This window comes from Bubalus bubalis, chromosome 24, assembly GCF_019923935.1.
Source record: "Bubalus bubalis isolate 160015118507 breed Murrah chromosome 24, NDDB_SH_1, whole genome shotgun sequence".
Taxonomy (NCBI): Eukaryota; Metazoa; Chordata; class Mammalia; order Artiodactyla; family Bovidae; genus Bubalus; species Bubalus bubalis.
The window spans coordinates 32,126,943-32,144,165 of NC_059180.1; the positions used below are offsets into that span (position 1 = coordinate 32,126,943).

Here is a 17,223-nt window from a genome sequence, read left to right on the forward strand (position 1 = left end):
GTTCTCTCTGGAATGTCTCACTTCACTTTCCATTTGCTGTCATCACCCTGAACTCTGTTCTCTGATTCTGTAATTGGTAAGACCATGGATTTCTGTCTGAGTTTTGCTCATCCTTCTTGGCACCAAGAAGAGTAAAAACATGCAGCTCAACTATCTCTGGTCCTTTCCTCCAAGTGTTAACTCCCCTCCATTGTCACTCTCTAGTCACTTCAGATAATTGTTTCATATATTTTGTCCAGAACATGCAATTGTTACCTTGAGAGGGTTACTCAGTTGAAGTGTCCCCACCATCCCACCATTAATGGAGATAAATCTCCTGTGTCTTTTGAATATATCCCTATCATACCTTGGCCACTTCTTCCTTGATGGCCAAAAAAAGTCTCAGTCTCACATTATACTTTCCCTAATATGGAACAAGCCATTTCTCCAAGGATTCCTGACTCCTTTTGTGTGAAAATAGTATTTAAAAACTAAGATCTGGGATCTAGATGTGTTTATCAGTCTTTCTAGGCCTTCTGAATGAACAGACCAAGAAAATAGATGGATGTGTACATACATACACACATATCTTTTCTGTCTATAGGTATATAAGTTTACAATTACTAGTTCATACTGATGCTCTTAATTCCAGTCCATCATGAAAAAGTTCATTCTGTTTCTTCCCCCCTTTCATATTTCTTATTCCTCTCTTCAACAGCAAGAAATCTGGCTCTACTTATCCACAATATATTTAGTTATTTGTTCAGCCCCAGAATACATAGAAAGTAGTCAGAATTACTAACCTATATCTTTGAGGAAACAAAGCCTTTTAACTAGAATTCGGTATTTGTTTCGAGTTCTTCTGAGGGTATAAATCCAAACGGGGCTTCTCAGGTGGCTGTAGTGGTGAAGTATCTGCCTGCCAATGCAGGAGAGGTACTAGACATGGGTTCCATCCCTGGGTCAGGAAGATCTCCTGGAGTAGGAAATGGCAACCCACTCCAGTATTCTTGTCTGGAAACTTCCATGCACAGAGGAGCCTGGTGGAGTATATAGTCCATGAAGCCGCAAAGAGTTGGACGCGACTCAACACAAAAAAATAAATACAAACATGGTATTTAAACATTAGTTGGCGTTAATCTCCAACTCATCCTGTGTGATGCTGTTAATCATTTGAAATACAATTGGTTCACTGGTTTCTGTTTATATTCCATTTTCAAGTTTCCAATCTATCAATTTTGTGTGTTTAGTTTTTGATTATGTGAAACTGCAGGGTTCCAAAAGTCAGGATTTCACAAAAAGGGATTTTTTGCCCAAATATCCTTGCCCATCATGCCCTGGCTGAACATCTGTCCAGGGCCCAGTTTTTCAGAAACTAAAGACTCTGCTTTTCTACCAACCTCGGGGAAATAGAATCATTCTCTCATCTTGGAGTAATATTAACACCAACCCTCCTAATTCCTAATTGGTTAAATTGTGGCAAAACCAAATTGCAGGGACTTCCCTGGCAGTCTAGTGGTGAAGACTTTGCCTTCCAACGCAGGCGGGTGCAGCTTCAATGCCTGGTCAGAGAGCTAAGGTCCCATTTGCGTCCTGGCCAAAAAAGCAAAGCATAATACAGAAGCAATATTATAACAAATTCAGTAACGACTTTTAAAATGGATTTTTTTTTAAAGAAAGCAAATTGCATAATAAAATACCTAAGACTGTATGACACAGGTTTTAAAAAACTTAATCAAATCAAGAAAGTTATGTCAGGGTACTGTTCTCAAGTTTACTTTGATTTACACTGGTGGTCTCCCCTTCATCTTTCTGAAGTTTGTCATTTGCAGCTGATAACAGACTCGCATGCTGATCTTAACACATATTGCTTTATTTAAAAAACAACAACAACTTTGCAACGTTGTGTTATTTGCTGCTGTGCGGCAAAGTGAATTAGCTATACCTATACATATATCCCCTTTTCTTGGATTTCTTTCCCATTTAGGTGGCCACTGAGCATTGAGTAGGGGTCCCTGTGCTACACAGGAGGTTCTCATTCGTTTCCTGTTCCATACATGGCCGTGTATATATGCCAATCCCAGTCTCCTAGTTCATCCCACCCTCTCATTTCCCCTCTTGGCATCCATACCTTGTTCTCTACGTCTGTGTCTCTATTTCTGCCTTCCAAAGAAGGCAATTATCGAGGTATACTTTCTTGGGGCACAATTTACATACAGGGAAGAACCCTTTCAGTTCTGATAAACTGGTGGTGTACCCACCAACGTAGTCTAGATGCAGAACAATTCCATCTCCCCCAGAAGTTCCTTCCTGCTGCTCACTGTCATTAGCCTTTGCCCCACCCTCTGTCCCTGGCAGCCACCCAGTTGTCTGTCCCTGTAGCTTGGGCCACTCCAAGATGTCATGTGAATGGAATCGTATCGTACGGAAACTTTGAGTATGACATCTTTTGCCCTACATAATGTGGTTGATATTCAGCCAAGTTGTATGTATCAGTCGTTTTCCCCCTTTTGTTGGTGAGTAGTATTCCATTGTGTGGATATGCTGCAGCTTTAAAAATATTTTACTTATTTATTTGACTGCATTGGGTCTTAGATGCAGCATATGGTATCTCTGGTTGCAGCACACGGGCTCAGTAGTTGGGCACATGGGCTTAGTTGTTCCATGGCATGTGGGATCTTAGTTCTCCAACCAGGAGCAAACCTGCATAGAATTCTTAACCACTGGACTACCAAGGAAGTCCCAGTGCTGCAGTTTATCCATTCACAGCTGAAAGCTATTTGGGTTGTTTCTAGTATTTTCAATTATGAATGCAAGTGAAAATCGCTCATTCGTGTCCAACTCTTTGCAACCCCATGGACTATATAGTCCATAGAATTCTCCAGGCCAGAATACTGGAGTAGGTAGCCATTCCCTTCTCCAGGGAATCTTCCCAACCCAGGGATTGAAACCAGGTTTCACACATTGCAGACAGATTCTTTACCAGCTGAGCCACCAGGGAAGCCCAAGAATACTGGAGTGGGTAGCCTGTCCTTCTCCAGCGGATCTTCCGGACCCAGGAATAGAACCAGGGTCTCCTACATTGCAGGTGGATTCTTTACCAGCTGAGCCACTAGGGAAGCCCCCAATTATCCAATTATGAATAAAGCTTCAACCATCATGGGTCTACCGGTTTTTGTGGGAACATGTGATTTCATTTCTCTTTGGTAAATACCTAGGCATGGGATTGTTGTGTTGTATGGCAAGTATATATTTATAGGAAATGGCCAGACTATTTGTAGAGTTGCTGTACCATTTCTACTCCCAGCAGCAGTGTGTGAGGATCCTAGTTGCTCTGCGTCTTTGCTAGCAATTTGTATTGTCAGTTTTCAGCTTTGAGTTTCGTTTTTATCGTTCTAATTGATTTATAATTGTATCTCATTTTGGTTTTAATTTGGATTTCCCTCTTCCCTGGTAGCTCAGCTGGTAAAGAATCTGCCTGCAGTGCAGGAGACCCTGGTTCGATTCCTGGGTTAGGAAGGTTCCCTGGAGGAGGGCATGGCAAGCCACTCCAGTATTTTTGGCTGGAGAATCCCCATGAACAGAGGAGACGGGAGGCCACAGTCCATGGGGTCTCAGAGTCAGACACGACCGAGCGACTAAGCACACAAATGACTAATTTTGTTGAACATCTTTTCATAGGCTTATTTGCCACTTGTAAATCTTCTTTGGTGAAGTGTCTGTTCAGACATTTCGCCCACTTTAGGGACTTCTCGTGTGGTCCAGAGGTTAAGACTCTGAGCTTCCAGTGCAGTGGGTGCAGGGTCAATCCCACTGGGGAGCTAAGAGCCCCATGCCTCATGGTGCCATGGCCAAAAAACAAACAAAAAAATTTTTTGCTCATTTGAAAAATTGAGTTGCTTGGGTGCTTATTGAATGTGGGAATCATTTACAAGTCCTTTATCAGATATGTATTTTGAAAATACCTATGGCTAGTCTTTTTTTAAAAAAAGTGATTTTATGTATTTATTGGCTGTGCTGGGTCTTTGTTGCTGTTGGACTTTTCTCTAATTGTGTCTTCTGTGTCTGACTTACTTCACTTAGTATGATAATCTCTAGGTCCATCCATGTTTCTGCAAATGACAATATTTTCTTTTTATGGCTGAGTAATGTTCTATCGTGTGTGTGTGTGTGTGTGTGTGTATCACATCTTCTTTATCCATTCATCTGTTAATGGATCCTTGTTGCTGCTAAGTCGCTTCAGTCGTGTCCGACTCTGTGCGACCCCATAGACGGCAGCCCACTAGGCTCCTCTGTCCCTGGGATTCTCCAGGCAAGAATACTGGAGTGGGTTGCCATTTCCTTCTCCAATACAAGTGAAAAGTGAAAGTGAAGTCGCTCAGTTGTGCCTGACTCTTAGCGACCCCATGGACTGCAGCCCACCAGGCTCCTCCGTCCATGGGATTTTCCAGGCAAGAGTACTGGAGAGGGTTGCCATTGCCTTCTCCGAATGGATCCTCAGATCTTGGCTATCCTTAGATGCTGCTATAAACATTGGGGTACATTTATCTCTTTAAAGTAGAGTTTTCATCTTTTCCAGATATATGCTCAAGAGTGGATCATATAATAGTTCTATTTTCTTTTTTTTTCTAAGGACCTGCATACTGTTCTCTATTAGTACCAGTTTGCATTCTTACTTACAGTGTTGGGGGGGGTTCCCTTTTCTTCTGTGGTCAGTTTTTAATTAATTTGTGTATAGGTTTGGGCAAGGTTCGTGGTAGCTTTTTTACATGTGGACTTCCAATCAATTCAGCACATTTTTTGAAAGGACTGTCCTTTTTCTACTTTGCACTTTTGTCAAAAATCAACTGAGCATTTGTGGTGGGTTTATTCTTGAATTCTATACTATTCCATGGACATTATTTCAATTTTCTTCACAGGAATCAAGTGAAGTTTTACTCTTGATTATCCATGTTTTCCAGATAAGGACACAGGTTAACCTTCTAGAGGACATGGAGACACAGGGCCCTACAATGTAAAGAATCTGTAAAAAAGATGATTGCAAGATTCTTTGAGAAAGTTCTATCTGTATGGAAAATACTCTGTGACAGAGTTTAGCATGCGCTCGGTGTCTGGAAGCATAGAACGAGGGTGGTCTAACCAGGGCTGTGGCTGCAGAAGGGTCAAGGAAGGCTTCCTGGAGGTAGTGACCCCTGAGTCACTTGAATGACAGGAGGGAACTTGGGCAGTTGGACCACATTAAGGCCCTAGTGGAGACTAGTGGGGGTCAGGAAACCTAAATGGTTTTGATAAGAGCGAGAATATCCCTAATGCATGACTTATGTATGGCCTGGGTCAAGGGTATGGAATCTTTTTCTCCGGGTGGGTGGAAGAGACCTCTGAGCAATTTTTTTCTTCCTAAAATTCCAAAATTCCCAGGTCTCAGTTTTGTTGCCTGTAAAATGGGGCCATTCTATCATGGTGATATGTGACTCTCATGAGCAGGATTCAGCAGCGCTGGTGTTAACAGACATGCCTTATCAGACTTACTGCTTTTATCCAAAGCTGCTTTATTTGTGAATTAGGTTGTTTGGTCCTTGGAGCATCCTGGGGGCAGGGGAAGCTGATTTCATTTGGTCCTGTTCTCAGATATGCTCTTTCTGACATGAGTTAACATTACATCATGGATCTAGGAACTTCCTGCCCCTGGGTTCTATTCCTTCCTTCCCAAAGCAGCCCAGTGCCCTGGGCTGACCCCCTTCTTTTTTCAGGCTATTTCCCATCCTTTGCAGGTACTGTCAAGGTCACTGCCGACTCAGCCGTGCTGGGATTCCTCTTGCGGGACAAGCACGAGAGGGCAGGGAACAGCACCAGCATGCACAGTGTGACCTGCATCCTTGCCCAGAACAGCAGCCAGGCCTTGCCAGGAGAGCTCCGGCTGAGTGGGCGGCTGCAGGCCCAGACGGGGAGCCTCGGGGGCCAGGCCAGCCTCCGTGCTGACACGGCCAGCCTGGCTCTGGGTGGGGTCTGCACCTGGGACCCCGGGCACAGCCAGCTCTCTGGCAGCCTGAGTCACAACATCAGCGCTTTGAGTGAGGCAGGTAGGAGGGGCTGAGAGAGCCCAGTGGCTTCCTTCCCTGAAGACTCCCAGGGCCTGCAACCAAGGGACTTAGAGCCCCCAGTCCCTAAATCCACCTCCCAGCTCTGTTTCCTTCCCCCACCACCTTCTCCCAGTGCCTCCATCTTCCCTGGGCTCTTTTTCAGCCAGAACACCAGTTGCAACCCAGTACAGACACACCCAGGCTCCCCAGGTGGCTTAGTGGTAACAAATCTGTCTGCCAAGCAAGAGACGTGAGTTCGATCCCTGGGTCAGGAAGATCCCCTGGAGAAGGAAATGGCAATCCACTCCAGTATTCTTGCCTGGGAAATCCCATGGACAGAGGAGCCTGGCGGGCTACAGGCCATGGGGTCTCAAAGAGTCAGACACGACTTAGCAACTAAGCTACCACCACCACCACCACCGCCACAGACACACCTCCAAACTGGAGGGCAGATAGCCCCGGCCACCTGCCCCTCCTCCCAGGACTCCCCGCCCCCAGTCCAGCTTCTGGGCTTGGAAACCTGGTTTAGCAGGACTTCCAGGATGTTCTTGGCACCGCACTTAGGGAATAGCTCAGACACCCCCAGCTCTAGCTTCTTGGGGACAATTCCATGGGCCTGGGGGGTCCCGAAGGTGCAGCAAGGTGAGAGCACAGGATCAGACCCCTGCTTCCTAAGAGCCCATCCCTACCTTTAGGGAGCGAGGAATCCAAAGGGGACATGGGGCCTATTACTTGCCAGGTGTGGCCATTGTGGTCTTAGGAAGGATCTGGGAGGCGAGTTCGCCTGAGGGCTCAGGGGACCCTCAAGAGAGAAGGCGGGCTGTCAGGGACCCTGTTCTGGCTCCCGTGGGGCATGCCATCTCTGTGGTTCCTCTCGCCCCCAGGGCTCTCCTCCGAGGCAGGGATACTCTTGTCACACACCCACGTCGCTTCCAACTTCTCAGTGCGCGTGATGCTGCGAAGTTCCGGGGGTCAGCTGGACGCGGCCCTTGACCTGGAGGGCGTGGCCACCAGCGCACCCGGCAGCCAGCTCCGCGCCAGCCTCCACCACACGGTGCCCAGCCTCGGGCGCTGGGGCCTCCCCTTCTCCGTGGACGGCCGTGGACACTTGCAGGTGGGTGAGAGGGCTGGGCCCGGGGTCTCGTGGGAGGAGTGGGTCCGAGGGACACCCACACCTGTGCTTCTGCCCAGCTGGAGGGACCCAGTCTGGAGGCGGGGTTGGTGGTGAGCGTGGATGGCGAGGAACTTGGTGGAGCCAAGGAGAGGAGGGGAGCAGGTGACCGTCGGGAGCTGACCCTGGGGCTGCACCCCAGCCTCGTGAGCCTCCAGGTAAGTAACCCTTAGGTCTGCATGTGGGTGGGGCCCAAGCCAGACTCACTGCCTCTGCAACTTCTCTAATAACCTACCCAGTTTCCACCAGCTTGCCCCGCCCCCTACCCCCGCCCCGCCCACCTTCCCTCCCAGGCTCGCACCAAATTTCCCATCCTCCCTTCTTCTCATTCATCCTTTCTCCCTTCCTCCCACCCTCCCCTCCCATTCATCCACATTCCCTTCCTTTCTTCCTCCCCACCCTGTCTTCTCTTCTGCCCACTTATCTTCTCTTCCTGTTAATGCTCCCTCCCCTGCCCCTGTAAGTGGCAGTGGAGTAGAGACACTCTGGGTTTATCTGGTCCACTGAGACTCGCACCCATCAGTTCATGTTCTGAGCACCTCCCTTGGGGAAACCTGGAACACTGGCCAGCTATCTTTTACATTGGTCTCAAGAACGAAAAACAGGAAACCACCTTTGTGCCCATCACTGGTGTGGCTAAATGGCATCCAGAGTGTGCGGGAGGCAGGATGAGTGAGCAAGGTGTGCGGCCCGTAAGCCAAGCTGCTTCATCGCTTACCAGTTGCATGACTTCAGGCCAGTTGCTTACTCTCTCTGTGCCTCAGTGTTCTCATCTGCAAAATGGGACTGTTAATAATGCCTGCTTCCCACAGTTACCTTGAGGATCCAATGAGGAACCAGTGAGAGCCTGGCGCACAGGCTCTGTGAGGACATGAGCTCTGGTTACTTCCGATTGTGACGATGCTGTGGGTTAGCACTTCATTTTGCACAAACCTCTCTTTGAGGGTTATCTTCCCAGGGAGGCCTTCACTAGGGGAGATGCGGTCAATTGGATCTTAACACTCTGTCCAGGGTCAGGTTGGAGAAAATACCTCATGCCTACACATGCCCCCTGCCCACCCTTCTAGCCATCCTAGGTCAACTGCAGAGGAGACGTCATGCCTGCCTAGCTGTCAGGGCTTTGCTGGGAGGTACATCGCCGGGTGGCTTCTTGAGGTACCAGGGTCTCTGTCACCATCAGGGCAGCAGAGATAGATGGTGGTCTGCCTCCTGGGAAGGCTGGGGAGGGGCAGGCACAGTCTGAGCACCAAGGCCTTCCTGCTGGATGGCTTAGGGAAGGCCGGTGGCCACTGCCAGGCTGACCTGCACAGTGCCCTCCTGCAAGCCCTTAGCATCCCCAGGGACCTGCATCTGGGCTCCCAGCCCAGCCTGACAGCGGATGGGTGGTTCCTTCTATAAATACAGTGACAAGGACCCAGGATCCAAGTGTTTCAAGCCAGCCTTTGCCCTGGGGGTGGGAGTGGGGGGGTCTGGGCTGGTGACAGGCATATCTGGGCCTTTTGGGGAAGACGGAGCATGGGCCTTACAGGCACACATGCTGCCCAGGCTGGGCCTCAGCCCAGCCCATGAAGCTCTGAGCTCTCCCGGGCCAGGGCCCAAGTGAACAGTAGGTTATCTCCTTCAAAGGCAAAGCCTGGTGGGGAGGCCCGCGTGCAGGGCTTGGACTCCCTCATCTCCAGCGGGGCCCAGTGTCTCCTGGACCAAGAGCTGTGGGTGAAGTGGACCCGGTCAGGGCTGCCCTGTGGGCAGCTGAGTGGACAGCTGGTTGTAGGGCTGGCCCAGCAGAGCTCTCAGCCCAGCTGGCTGTGGGGGTACCAGCCAGTGAGCATAGCCCTGGGCATGGCCCTGGGGGACGCGCCCACTCGCCTGGCCTGGCTGCCTGCTGGTTCCCCTGGAGGAGCCAGCCCAAGGAACCGACCTGCTCGGGGACCGGGGAGACACGAATCTGGAGGTGCTGAATGGGTGCTGCTGGGTGTCCCACCTGGGGCACTGCCTGAGGGCCCTGGGAGCCAGGGCTGTGGGCTCGCCACCTGGCTGTCCAGGTAGAGGGAACCTCCTTGGGGAGGACGATTTCTGCCAGTGTGCCCTCTGTGAGCACAAAGCGTGTGATGCTTTCATGCCTCCAGCTTGAGTAGTGGCAGCGGCTTCACCCGACACAGGGAGACACAAGGGCCAGAAAAATCAAACTACCACAGCTTTCTGCCCGCGCCTGCCACTCACCTGCCGTGTGACTTAGCCAGGCCTTAACCTCTCTGAGCTTCAGCCTCGTCATCTGTGTACTGCAGGTGGTGGTATACAGTACGTCCCTACCTTACGCTGTCGAGCAGGAAGTGGACCAGTGCACGTTAAGTGCCATCTCAGTTGGGTACCCTCTCTTTTGCCCTGGTTTCAGCTACCAGGAAATCATAATTTCATTTTACAGATGTGGAAACTGAGGCTTAGGAAGGTGAAGTCACCTTCCTAGGGTTGCACAGTGGCCTAGATGGCAGGAGGGTTAACCAAGATGGCAGGATTGAAGGGGTCTTAAGGGACAGATGGGCTGCCTCCCCCCAGAGGAAACGTAAGACTGGGGGCATGTGAAATGAATAGCTACACGTGTGAGAAAGACTCAGAGCCAGCGGCAGGAGGGGAGGGTGTTTGCTGCAAGGACTCACTGCGCAGGAGGGTTAGGACAGGAGCTGTGAATGGGTGGAACTTCCCTCTGAGAGTCATGGCCTGGAATTCCAGGAAAGGGCTAGAAAGGGGGCATTCCTCAGTCCTGGAGCAGGCCAGTGACATCCAAGCAGGAGAACCATGCCCTGGCCCCATGGGAGGCCACCCCGAGCTCCGTGGCTCCTCTTGTGGTCTCCATTTGGCCGCGGTGGAGCTGATATGTGTGTTCACCCCATCACCAGAGGCGCTGTCCCCACCCCAGGCAGACAGATGAGTGCTGGGTGACAGGAAGGGGCTGAGGGCAGCTCCTGGTTCTGTCTTGGGGGTGCAGACTCCCCCAGAACCCCAGATCCTGAGAATTATACCACTTAGAGGCACAGTGACTTCCATTTGGGGCAGAGTGCTGGGTGACAGGAAGGGGCTGAGGGCCAGTTCCTAGTTCTGTCCTGTGGGTGCAGACTTTGCCCTGCAGAACCCCAGGTCCTGAGAATATACCACTTAGAGACACAAGTAACTTCCATTTGGGGCATTAAGAGGGACATGTCCAGACCAGAGAGGTTGAGAGGCCTGCACTCTATTGTGGAAAAGAGAGGAGAAAACAGAAACCTCAGGGGAGGGGGCATTTTTTGTTTTTGTCAGTCTCTCAGTCGTGTCCGACTCTTTGTGACCCCATAGACTGTAGCCTGCCAGTCTCCTCTGTCCATGGGATTCTGCAGGCAAGAATATTGGAGTGGGTTGCCATGCCCTTCTCCAGGGGATCTTCCCAAGTCAGGGATCCAACCCAGGCCTCCTGCCTTGCAAGCAGATTATTTACTATCTGAGCCACCAGGGAAGCCCCAGGCGACGGGGGCATAAGGGGCCCCAAACTGCTCTCAATGGTTAGATTTCTTGACCGCCCCCCCCACCCACCCCGGGAGGCTGTTTTCAGCTCTTCAAAGAGAAGAGAGGTGGTGGATGCCCCCGGAGGATGAGGGCTTTCGTGACCGCCTGTGGACAAACGGACAGTGGGCACACTTCATGGGGTTCTGGAGGGACCCCTCACCTGGCCTTTCTTGGCAGCAGAATCCAGCTGTGCTGACGCTGAACGGCTCCTTCCTGGTGCACACCTTTGGGGCCAGACTGGTGGCTCAGGTATCGTCTGGGGACACCTTCGCCCGAGCCCACATCCACTCAGCCTGCGGCCACCGTGCTCATCTGGACACTGGCCTCCAGCACGCGTGGCCTCCACTTCAGGCACTGGGAGTCCCCTCCAACAACCACATCCGAGTGTCCGTGGGGGGAGATGAACCCCCCCGGGCCCAGCTGGAGGTAGCCCTGGGCCTGTGCACCCTGACCGCCCGTGGGGACTTCAGATCAGAGGCCAGCGTCACACACAACTGGACCCTGGCCTTGGTGAATCACTGCCCTCTGCTGGAGGTAAGCCCCCCGCCCCACATGTCAGTGTGGGTTCCCACCTCCCTTTATAAATCATTAACCACCTACTGTATGCCCAGCTTTGCACTCAGCATGGGAAACTTTGGGCTATTTTTTTCTTTTGCTGTTGTCACTTAAACTGGGGGACTCATTGACTGTAAAGCTTTGAGCCAAAAACAGGACCAGAATTCAATTTTTCTCCTCTTTTGCCAAGGGCCCTCCTGAGACACTGGTTCGCATCTTTTCTGTGGTTCAAGTTGGTTCTGTTCTTATATCTCACTTCCTGCATCCCTGGGGTTAAGGATCCAGGAGTAAGAATAAGACTAGTGCAGAGTAATAATATGAATGCTGAGTACTCTCTGAGGCCCCTTGAATCCTCACCCCCTAGGGGAAAGGGCTGCTTGTACCCCCTCGTCCCCCATGATACCCTGGGGCCCAGAGAGGTGGGGGGACCCTTTCATTCCCACCTTGGGTCTGTGCCTCCATGTTGGGTGTGTCTTAGGCCCCAGTGGAGCGGGTTGCTTAAAGTCTCTGCCCTCCAGCAAGTGTACATTGATGTTCGTGATCTCATTCCAATAGCCAGTGCTTTCTGGATGCCTGGCTCTGGATTCACAAGGATTAACTTACTTCCATCTCCCAGCAACTTATGATCAACTCCCATTTTAGAGATGGGTAAACTGAGTCCGTGCATTTGGAGAGACCGAGTTAGTGGTAGAACGGGAATTTGAGCCCACATCTCTCGATGGGGTACCCTTGGTATCGCTCACCTTGCAGAAGGAGGTGCTGATAGAGTTTAGGCCGTGGGGCCACTGCTGCCCTCTTCCCACCCAGAGGCGTCTCCAGCTCCCCCACCTTGACTTCTGGTGTGTGTGTCTCTGCTGAGTCACTTCAGTCGTGTCCTACTCTTGGCGACCCCATGGGCAGTAGCCCACGAGGCTCCTCTGTCCATGGGGTCCTCTGGGCAAGGATACTGCGGTGGGTTTCCATGCCCTCCTCCAGGGGGTCTTCCCGACCCAGGGATCAAACCCGCATCTCTGTCTCCTGCATTGGCAGGCGGGTTCTTTACCATTAGCGCCACCTGGCTTCTGGCACTCACCTGAAATCCAACCACTTTCTCTATATTCCAGGCGACAGGAATCCCGCAGGCCCTGCGCTCCGAGGGCAGCCTAAGCTGGGGCCCCTGCGAGTTCGACCTGACCACGGACTTCCATAGTGACCGTGGAGATGCCCACCTGCAGTTGGCCCGTACCTGCGGGCCCCAGACCTTGGTCCTGGGGCACCTGACCCACTCCCTGCCCCTCCTGGGCCAACTGGGCCTGCCATCCTGGAGTGCCATCAGCCTGACCGTCCAGCCTGGCCCCACCCCCCGCAGCTCCCTGTCCCTCCAGATGGGGCCGTGCCGGCTGCTTGGTGCCCTGGAGCAACACACTGAGAACGAGAGCACATGGACGCTGGCCACCGAGCCGGGCTGCCCACTGCTGGAGGTGTGTATAGCAGGCCAGCGAGGTGCCTGGAGAGGAGCTTCCTGTCAGTTTGAGGCCTGAGCCTGGCTGACACCCCCTCCAGGGACTTCCCGAGACCAGCTACTATTTCCCCAAAGCCCTGTTGGACACTTGACCCCTCTTATCTCTCATCCCATGTTCCCATTTGACAGATGAGGAGATCGAGGCTGGGTGAGATTAGAGGCATGCAGCGCCATGGAACTTGAGGACCACAGGCTCAGAATTTATGCGAGTCTCTTTTTAGTAAAATTTTAAGAGCAGGAAGGGAATGAGAGGAACTCTTCTCATGACAGTTGGAAACAGTTGCATCTTGGTTTCATAACCTGTTAAAAACCACAGGCTGGGTTCTATCTGAGCCAAGAGACAGTCTGAGGATTGTTCTGTGATGTTTGGGGGAAGGGGACCCCGTGACTCAGGAAAGGGGGAAGCTGGAGTCTAGGTCAGCAGACAGGGCTGGTGCCCTTGTCTGAGTGGCACAGGCCCCTGCCCTGTGTCTCCTGATGGAGCTTCCTGGGCGTAGGGACAGGGTCTGGTCCACTCAGCATCCCTGAGCGTAGGGCTGGGCGCCGGCAGATGTTCTGTCTCTGTTAATCAGGGCAACACAGGATTGGTCCACAAGAGAGCACTGCATCATGGGATGAAGCAGGCCTACCCACTAGGACTTTCTATGATGATGGAGATGTTCTTTGCTATCCAGGGCAGTAGCCACTAGCCACAGGGAGCTACTGAGGGCTTATGATGATTTTACTCATGCTACAGAGAAACTGAATTCTTACTCGGACTTCATTTTAATTTAGATGGAACCAGCCCCATGTGGTTAGTGACTATCCTAGTGGACATCAGAGAGGTGAAGCACAGACTGAAGACAGATCAGGTTCAGACCTTAGCTCCTCTACTTATTAGCTATGTGATTCTGGGCAATGACTTTGCCTTGTTGAGCCTCAGTGTTCCCATCTGTAAAATGGGGACTAGTAACTACTAATCTCAGAGTTGTTGGAATAGGGTGAAAAGAGAACATTCTGATGAAGCACTCAGCATGAGACTGTGTGTGTACTGAGTGTTCTCTGATGGACAACTGTTGTGTGTTGTGGTTGAAGCTGCAGTTTTGTTGTTATTGTAATGGGAGAGGAGCGGGGGCGAGGAAGAAGGCTGAAGATGGAGAATTGGGCCACTCGTTGGTGTGGGACCACCCTCTGACCCCTCTCTCTGGGGTCCAGCAGGGCCTGGGCCCCCCAGCAGAGACACAGCTCAGCGACTCCCTGCAGGCCTTGGGTGGGGAAGCAGAAGCATCAGGGGTCCTTGCAGCGGCCAGCCAGACTGCTTCCTTTACCTTGGCGGTGACCTTGCACCCATCCGAGGCCACACTCCAAGCGAAACTGAGGCCCACGCTGCCTGCACCTGCGCTTCCCCCGGAGACCTCGCTGACCGTCCAGTGTGGGTGGGAGGCCGGGCACCGGCTGCGCCTGGAGCTGCACACGGGGGCCTGTGAGCTTCAGGGCAGTGGTGAGCTGCAGCTGGACCGCCGGCTGCAGTGGCGGGCGGTGGCCGAGAGCTCCTGCGAGGGCCTGCAGGTATGTGTGCCGGGGGTGAGCGCGAGGGGTGAGCGCGAGGGGTGAGCGCCAGGGTCTCCAGGCGGGAACCCTCCTTTTTAACCACTGCCAAAGTGAGAGAGATGGGGTGAACCCTGGAGGACTGGAGAACCTCCTCTAAGCCTAGACATACAGCTGTAAACACGGCAGAGATGACTGCCTCCCTGGGGCAGACAGGCAACCCCAGGATAAATCAGCGAACTGTGGAGTGTATTACACAGGGGTGAGGGCTAGGGAGAGAGAGAAAGTGGGAAAGGGGGTCGTGAAAAACAGGGCAGATACTGCAATTTTGTATGTCGGTCAAGGTTGGTCCCCCAAACAGGGTGACATTTAAGCACAGACCTGAAGGAGAGGAGAGAGTAGGATTGTGGGTACCTGGGGAGAAGGGTTTCTCTTTTCTTAAAAAATAGTTATTTCTATTTATTTGGTTGCATGGGGTCTTAGTTGAGGCATGTAGGATCTTTAGATGTGGCATGCAAACTCTTAGTTGTGGGATTTGAGATCTAGTTCCCTGATCAGGAATCGTACCTAGGACCCTTGCACTGAGGTGTGAAGTCTTAGTAACTGGACCACCAGAGAAGTCCCAAGGGGAAAGGATTTTCTGAGCATGGCCAGTGTAAAGGCCCTGAGGCAGAGCTGGAGAGGGAAGGGCATTCTCTAGGACTGGGATCAGCAAACTGTCTCTATGAAAGTCCAGATAGCAAATATCTTAGACTTTGCAGGCCATTCAGCCGCTGATGTAACTACTCAGTGCTGCTGTTGTAGAGCAATGTGCCATAGACAGTATGCGGTGAATGGGCATGACTGTGTTCCAATAACGCTTTATTTACAGCAGGCAGTGGGCTGGATGCGGCTGGTGGACAGGCGTTTGCTGACTTCTGTTTTATAAAAAGCCCATGGGGTGGGAGCACCCTTGGATTCAGGATCCATCACGGAGGTGGAGAGATAGGATTGGAAAGAAGTCAGATGTGGCTGTGAGAAATAGGGGAGCCAGATGGCGACTGTGTAAGAAGAGGACTGGGGCTGCTGCTGTTCCTGGTGATAGGAAGGACGTGGGTGGAGAAGGAGAGTTGGGAAGGGGGTGTCACTGACTCACAGGCCCTTTTTGGATGTGTTAAATCTGACAGGGCTCTCAGGAGGTCAGCTGTGGTCTGAACTGGAGGTCTCCTCCTCTTGGTGGTCACATTTAAAGCCACAGACTGAGGACTTCCCTGGTGGTCTAGTGGTTAAGACTTCGCCTTAAGACACCAATACAGGGGGTGCAGTTTCAATCCCTGGCCAGGGGGTGAAGATCCCACATTCCTCAGGGCCCAAAAACCAAAACATAAAACAGAAGCAAAATTGTAACAAATTCAATAAAGATTTTTAAAATGGTCCACATCAAAAAAGAAAAAAACTCGTAAAAAAGTCACAGACTGGCTGAGATGGCTGTGGGGTAGGTGGAGACTAAGCACTCAGGTTGCAAAGCTGGGAAAGATGAGAAGGAAACAGCCAAGGGTACCAAGAACAAGCCAGGAGGAGGAGGAACCCCAAGGGAGAAAGGGGTCTCAAGACTGGGGAGGAAAGGGTTAATAGGGTCAAATGCTGTGTCAGGCGGGTGAAGCGGGGCAGCTGTCCTAGGTACTGGAAGGCCAGCTGTGAGGCCAGAAAGCCCAGACTGTGAATTAAGGTTCTGTCCCTTGTCCCTGGTGGCCTTGAGCACATCCCTGTTCCTCCCGGAGCCTCAGAGTCATCATCGTAGATGGGTGCAGTGACCTCCTCCACTGTCATGATTAGATGGACCTGCCCTGTGCTCGGCGATGCACTGGTGGGCGGAGCCTAGGGAGATGCCCATGTGGGCTGGCCTTGCAGCCTGCTTCCTGAGCAGGCTCCCATCGCCTCTCAGGAGCAGGTGTCTGGGTTCTGTGGGCCAGGGGAGTTGGAGGGGTTGGGGGAGGAGAGGAGGGGAAATACATGTTTCAGAGCTGCCAGTGTTCTAAGGCTCTTCACCAGTTGGTTTCACGGGATGTGTGAAAAGCACGGGATGCTTGGGCATAAAGATGCGATCTTTGTGGTTTGGGGAATTGGAAAGGGGGCCGGAGGAAGCTCGTTTGACAGTGCAGGGTTACTGAAGTGGGGCCCTCTGGCACTCCTAAAATCTGACCCAAGTCACAAACCATCTCCTGTAGAGACTTATGTGGGCACATCCGCACCCCATTTTGTTTTCAGTTCAAGGGAGATCATGGGACCCCTGATGCCCACTTGAGACCCACCCTAGTTAAGAAGCCCTACTTCCATCTCTTTCAACCCTTCCAGGCCCTGGGGGTCCCAGGCCGAGTCAACAGCTCCGGCTACATTGTGGTGAACTCCACGGCCGTGGACGCTCAGGTGCTGGTCACCGTGGATGCCAGCACGCTACGGGGGCTGCTTGTCCTCAGTGCCACCGAGGTGAGGGTGCAGACCAGGATGGCCTGGGATGCCGGGGCCATGTGCTCCTGACGAGAGAAGCATTTGGATACCAGCTGAGCTCCAGAGAGGACCCTGGCAGATGAGAGCTTCAGGGTCCATGAGTAGAGGAATGAGACTTCCGAGGAGAAGTCCCTCAGCTTCCCCTTCCCCTTCCTAACTCCCCAGGAGCCATCGCTCATCTGACTCTCTTAATGTCATGGTCACGAGAGCACACAGCCTGCCCACTTTTGCATCTGCCTCCTTTTATTCAGCATGACGTTTGTGGGATTCACGTGGTCTGTATCCTTTTTCACTGCTGTATAGTATTCCATGGTGTGCTGGTATCACGATTCATCTGTTCAAACATCTTATCCATTAGCATTTGGGCAGTGTCTAGTTTTTTATTGTAT

The 17,223-nt window shown here is 51.9% G+C and overlaps 1 protein-coding gene across 3 annotated transcripts in view; it reads left to right on the forward strand.

The window, feature by feature from the left end:
• The window catches only part of LOC102408196, a 181,301-nt gene that overhangs the window by 123,751 nt on the left and 40,327 nt on the right, over nt 1-17,223 (forward strand). For all 3 annotated transcript variants that reach the window (XM_045164286.1, XM_045164285.1, XM_045164287.1), the window contains exons 39-45: nt 5,751-6,059; nt 6,944-7,173; nt 7,251-7,388; nt 10,942-11,298; nt 12,423-12,779; nt 14,015-14,368; nt 16,682-16,813. In XM_045164286.1, the coding sequence (XP_045020221.1) occupies nt 5,751-6,059; nt 6,944-7,173; nt 7,251-7,388; nt 10,942-11,298; nt 12,423-12,779; nt 14,015-14,368; nt 16,682-16,813 (1,877 nt within the window). The remainder of the gene's footprint in view (nt 1-5,750; nt 6,060-6,943; nt 7,174-7,250; nt 7,389-10,941; nt 11,299-12,422; nt 12,780-14,014; nt 14,369-16,681; nt 16,814-17,223) is intronic.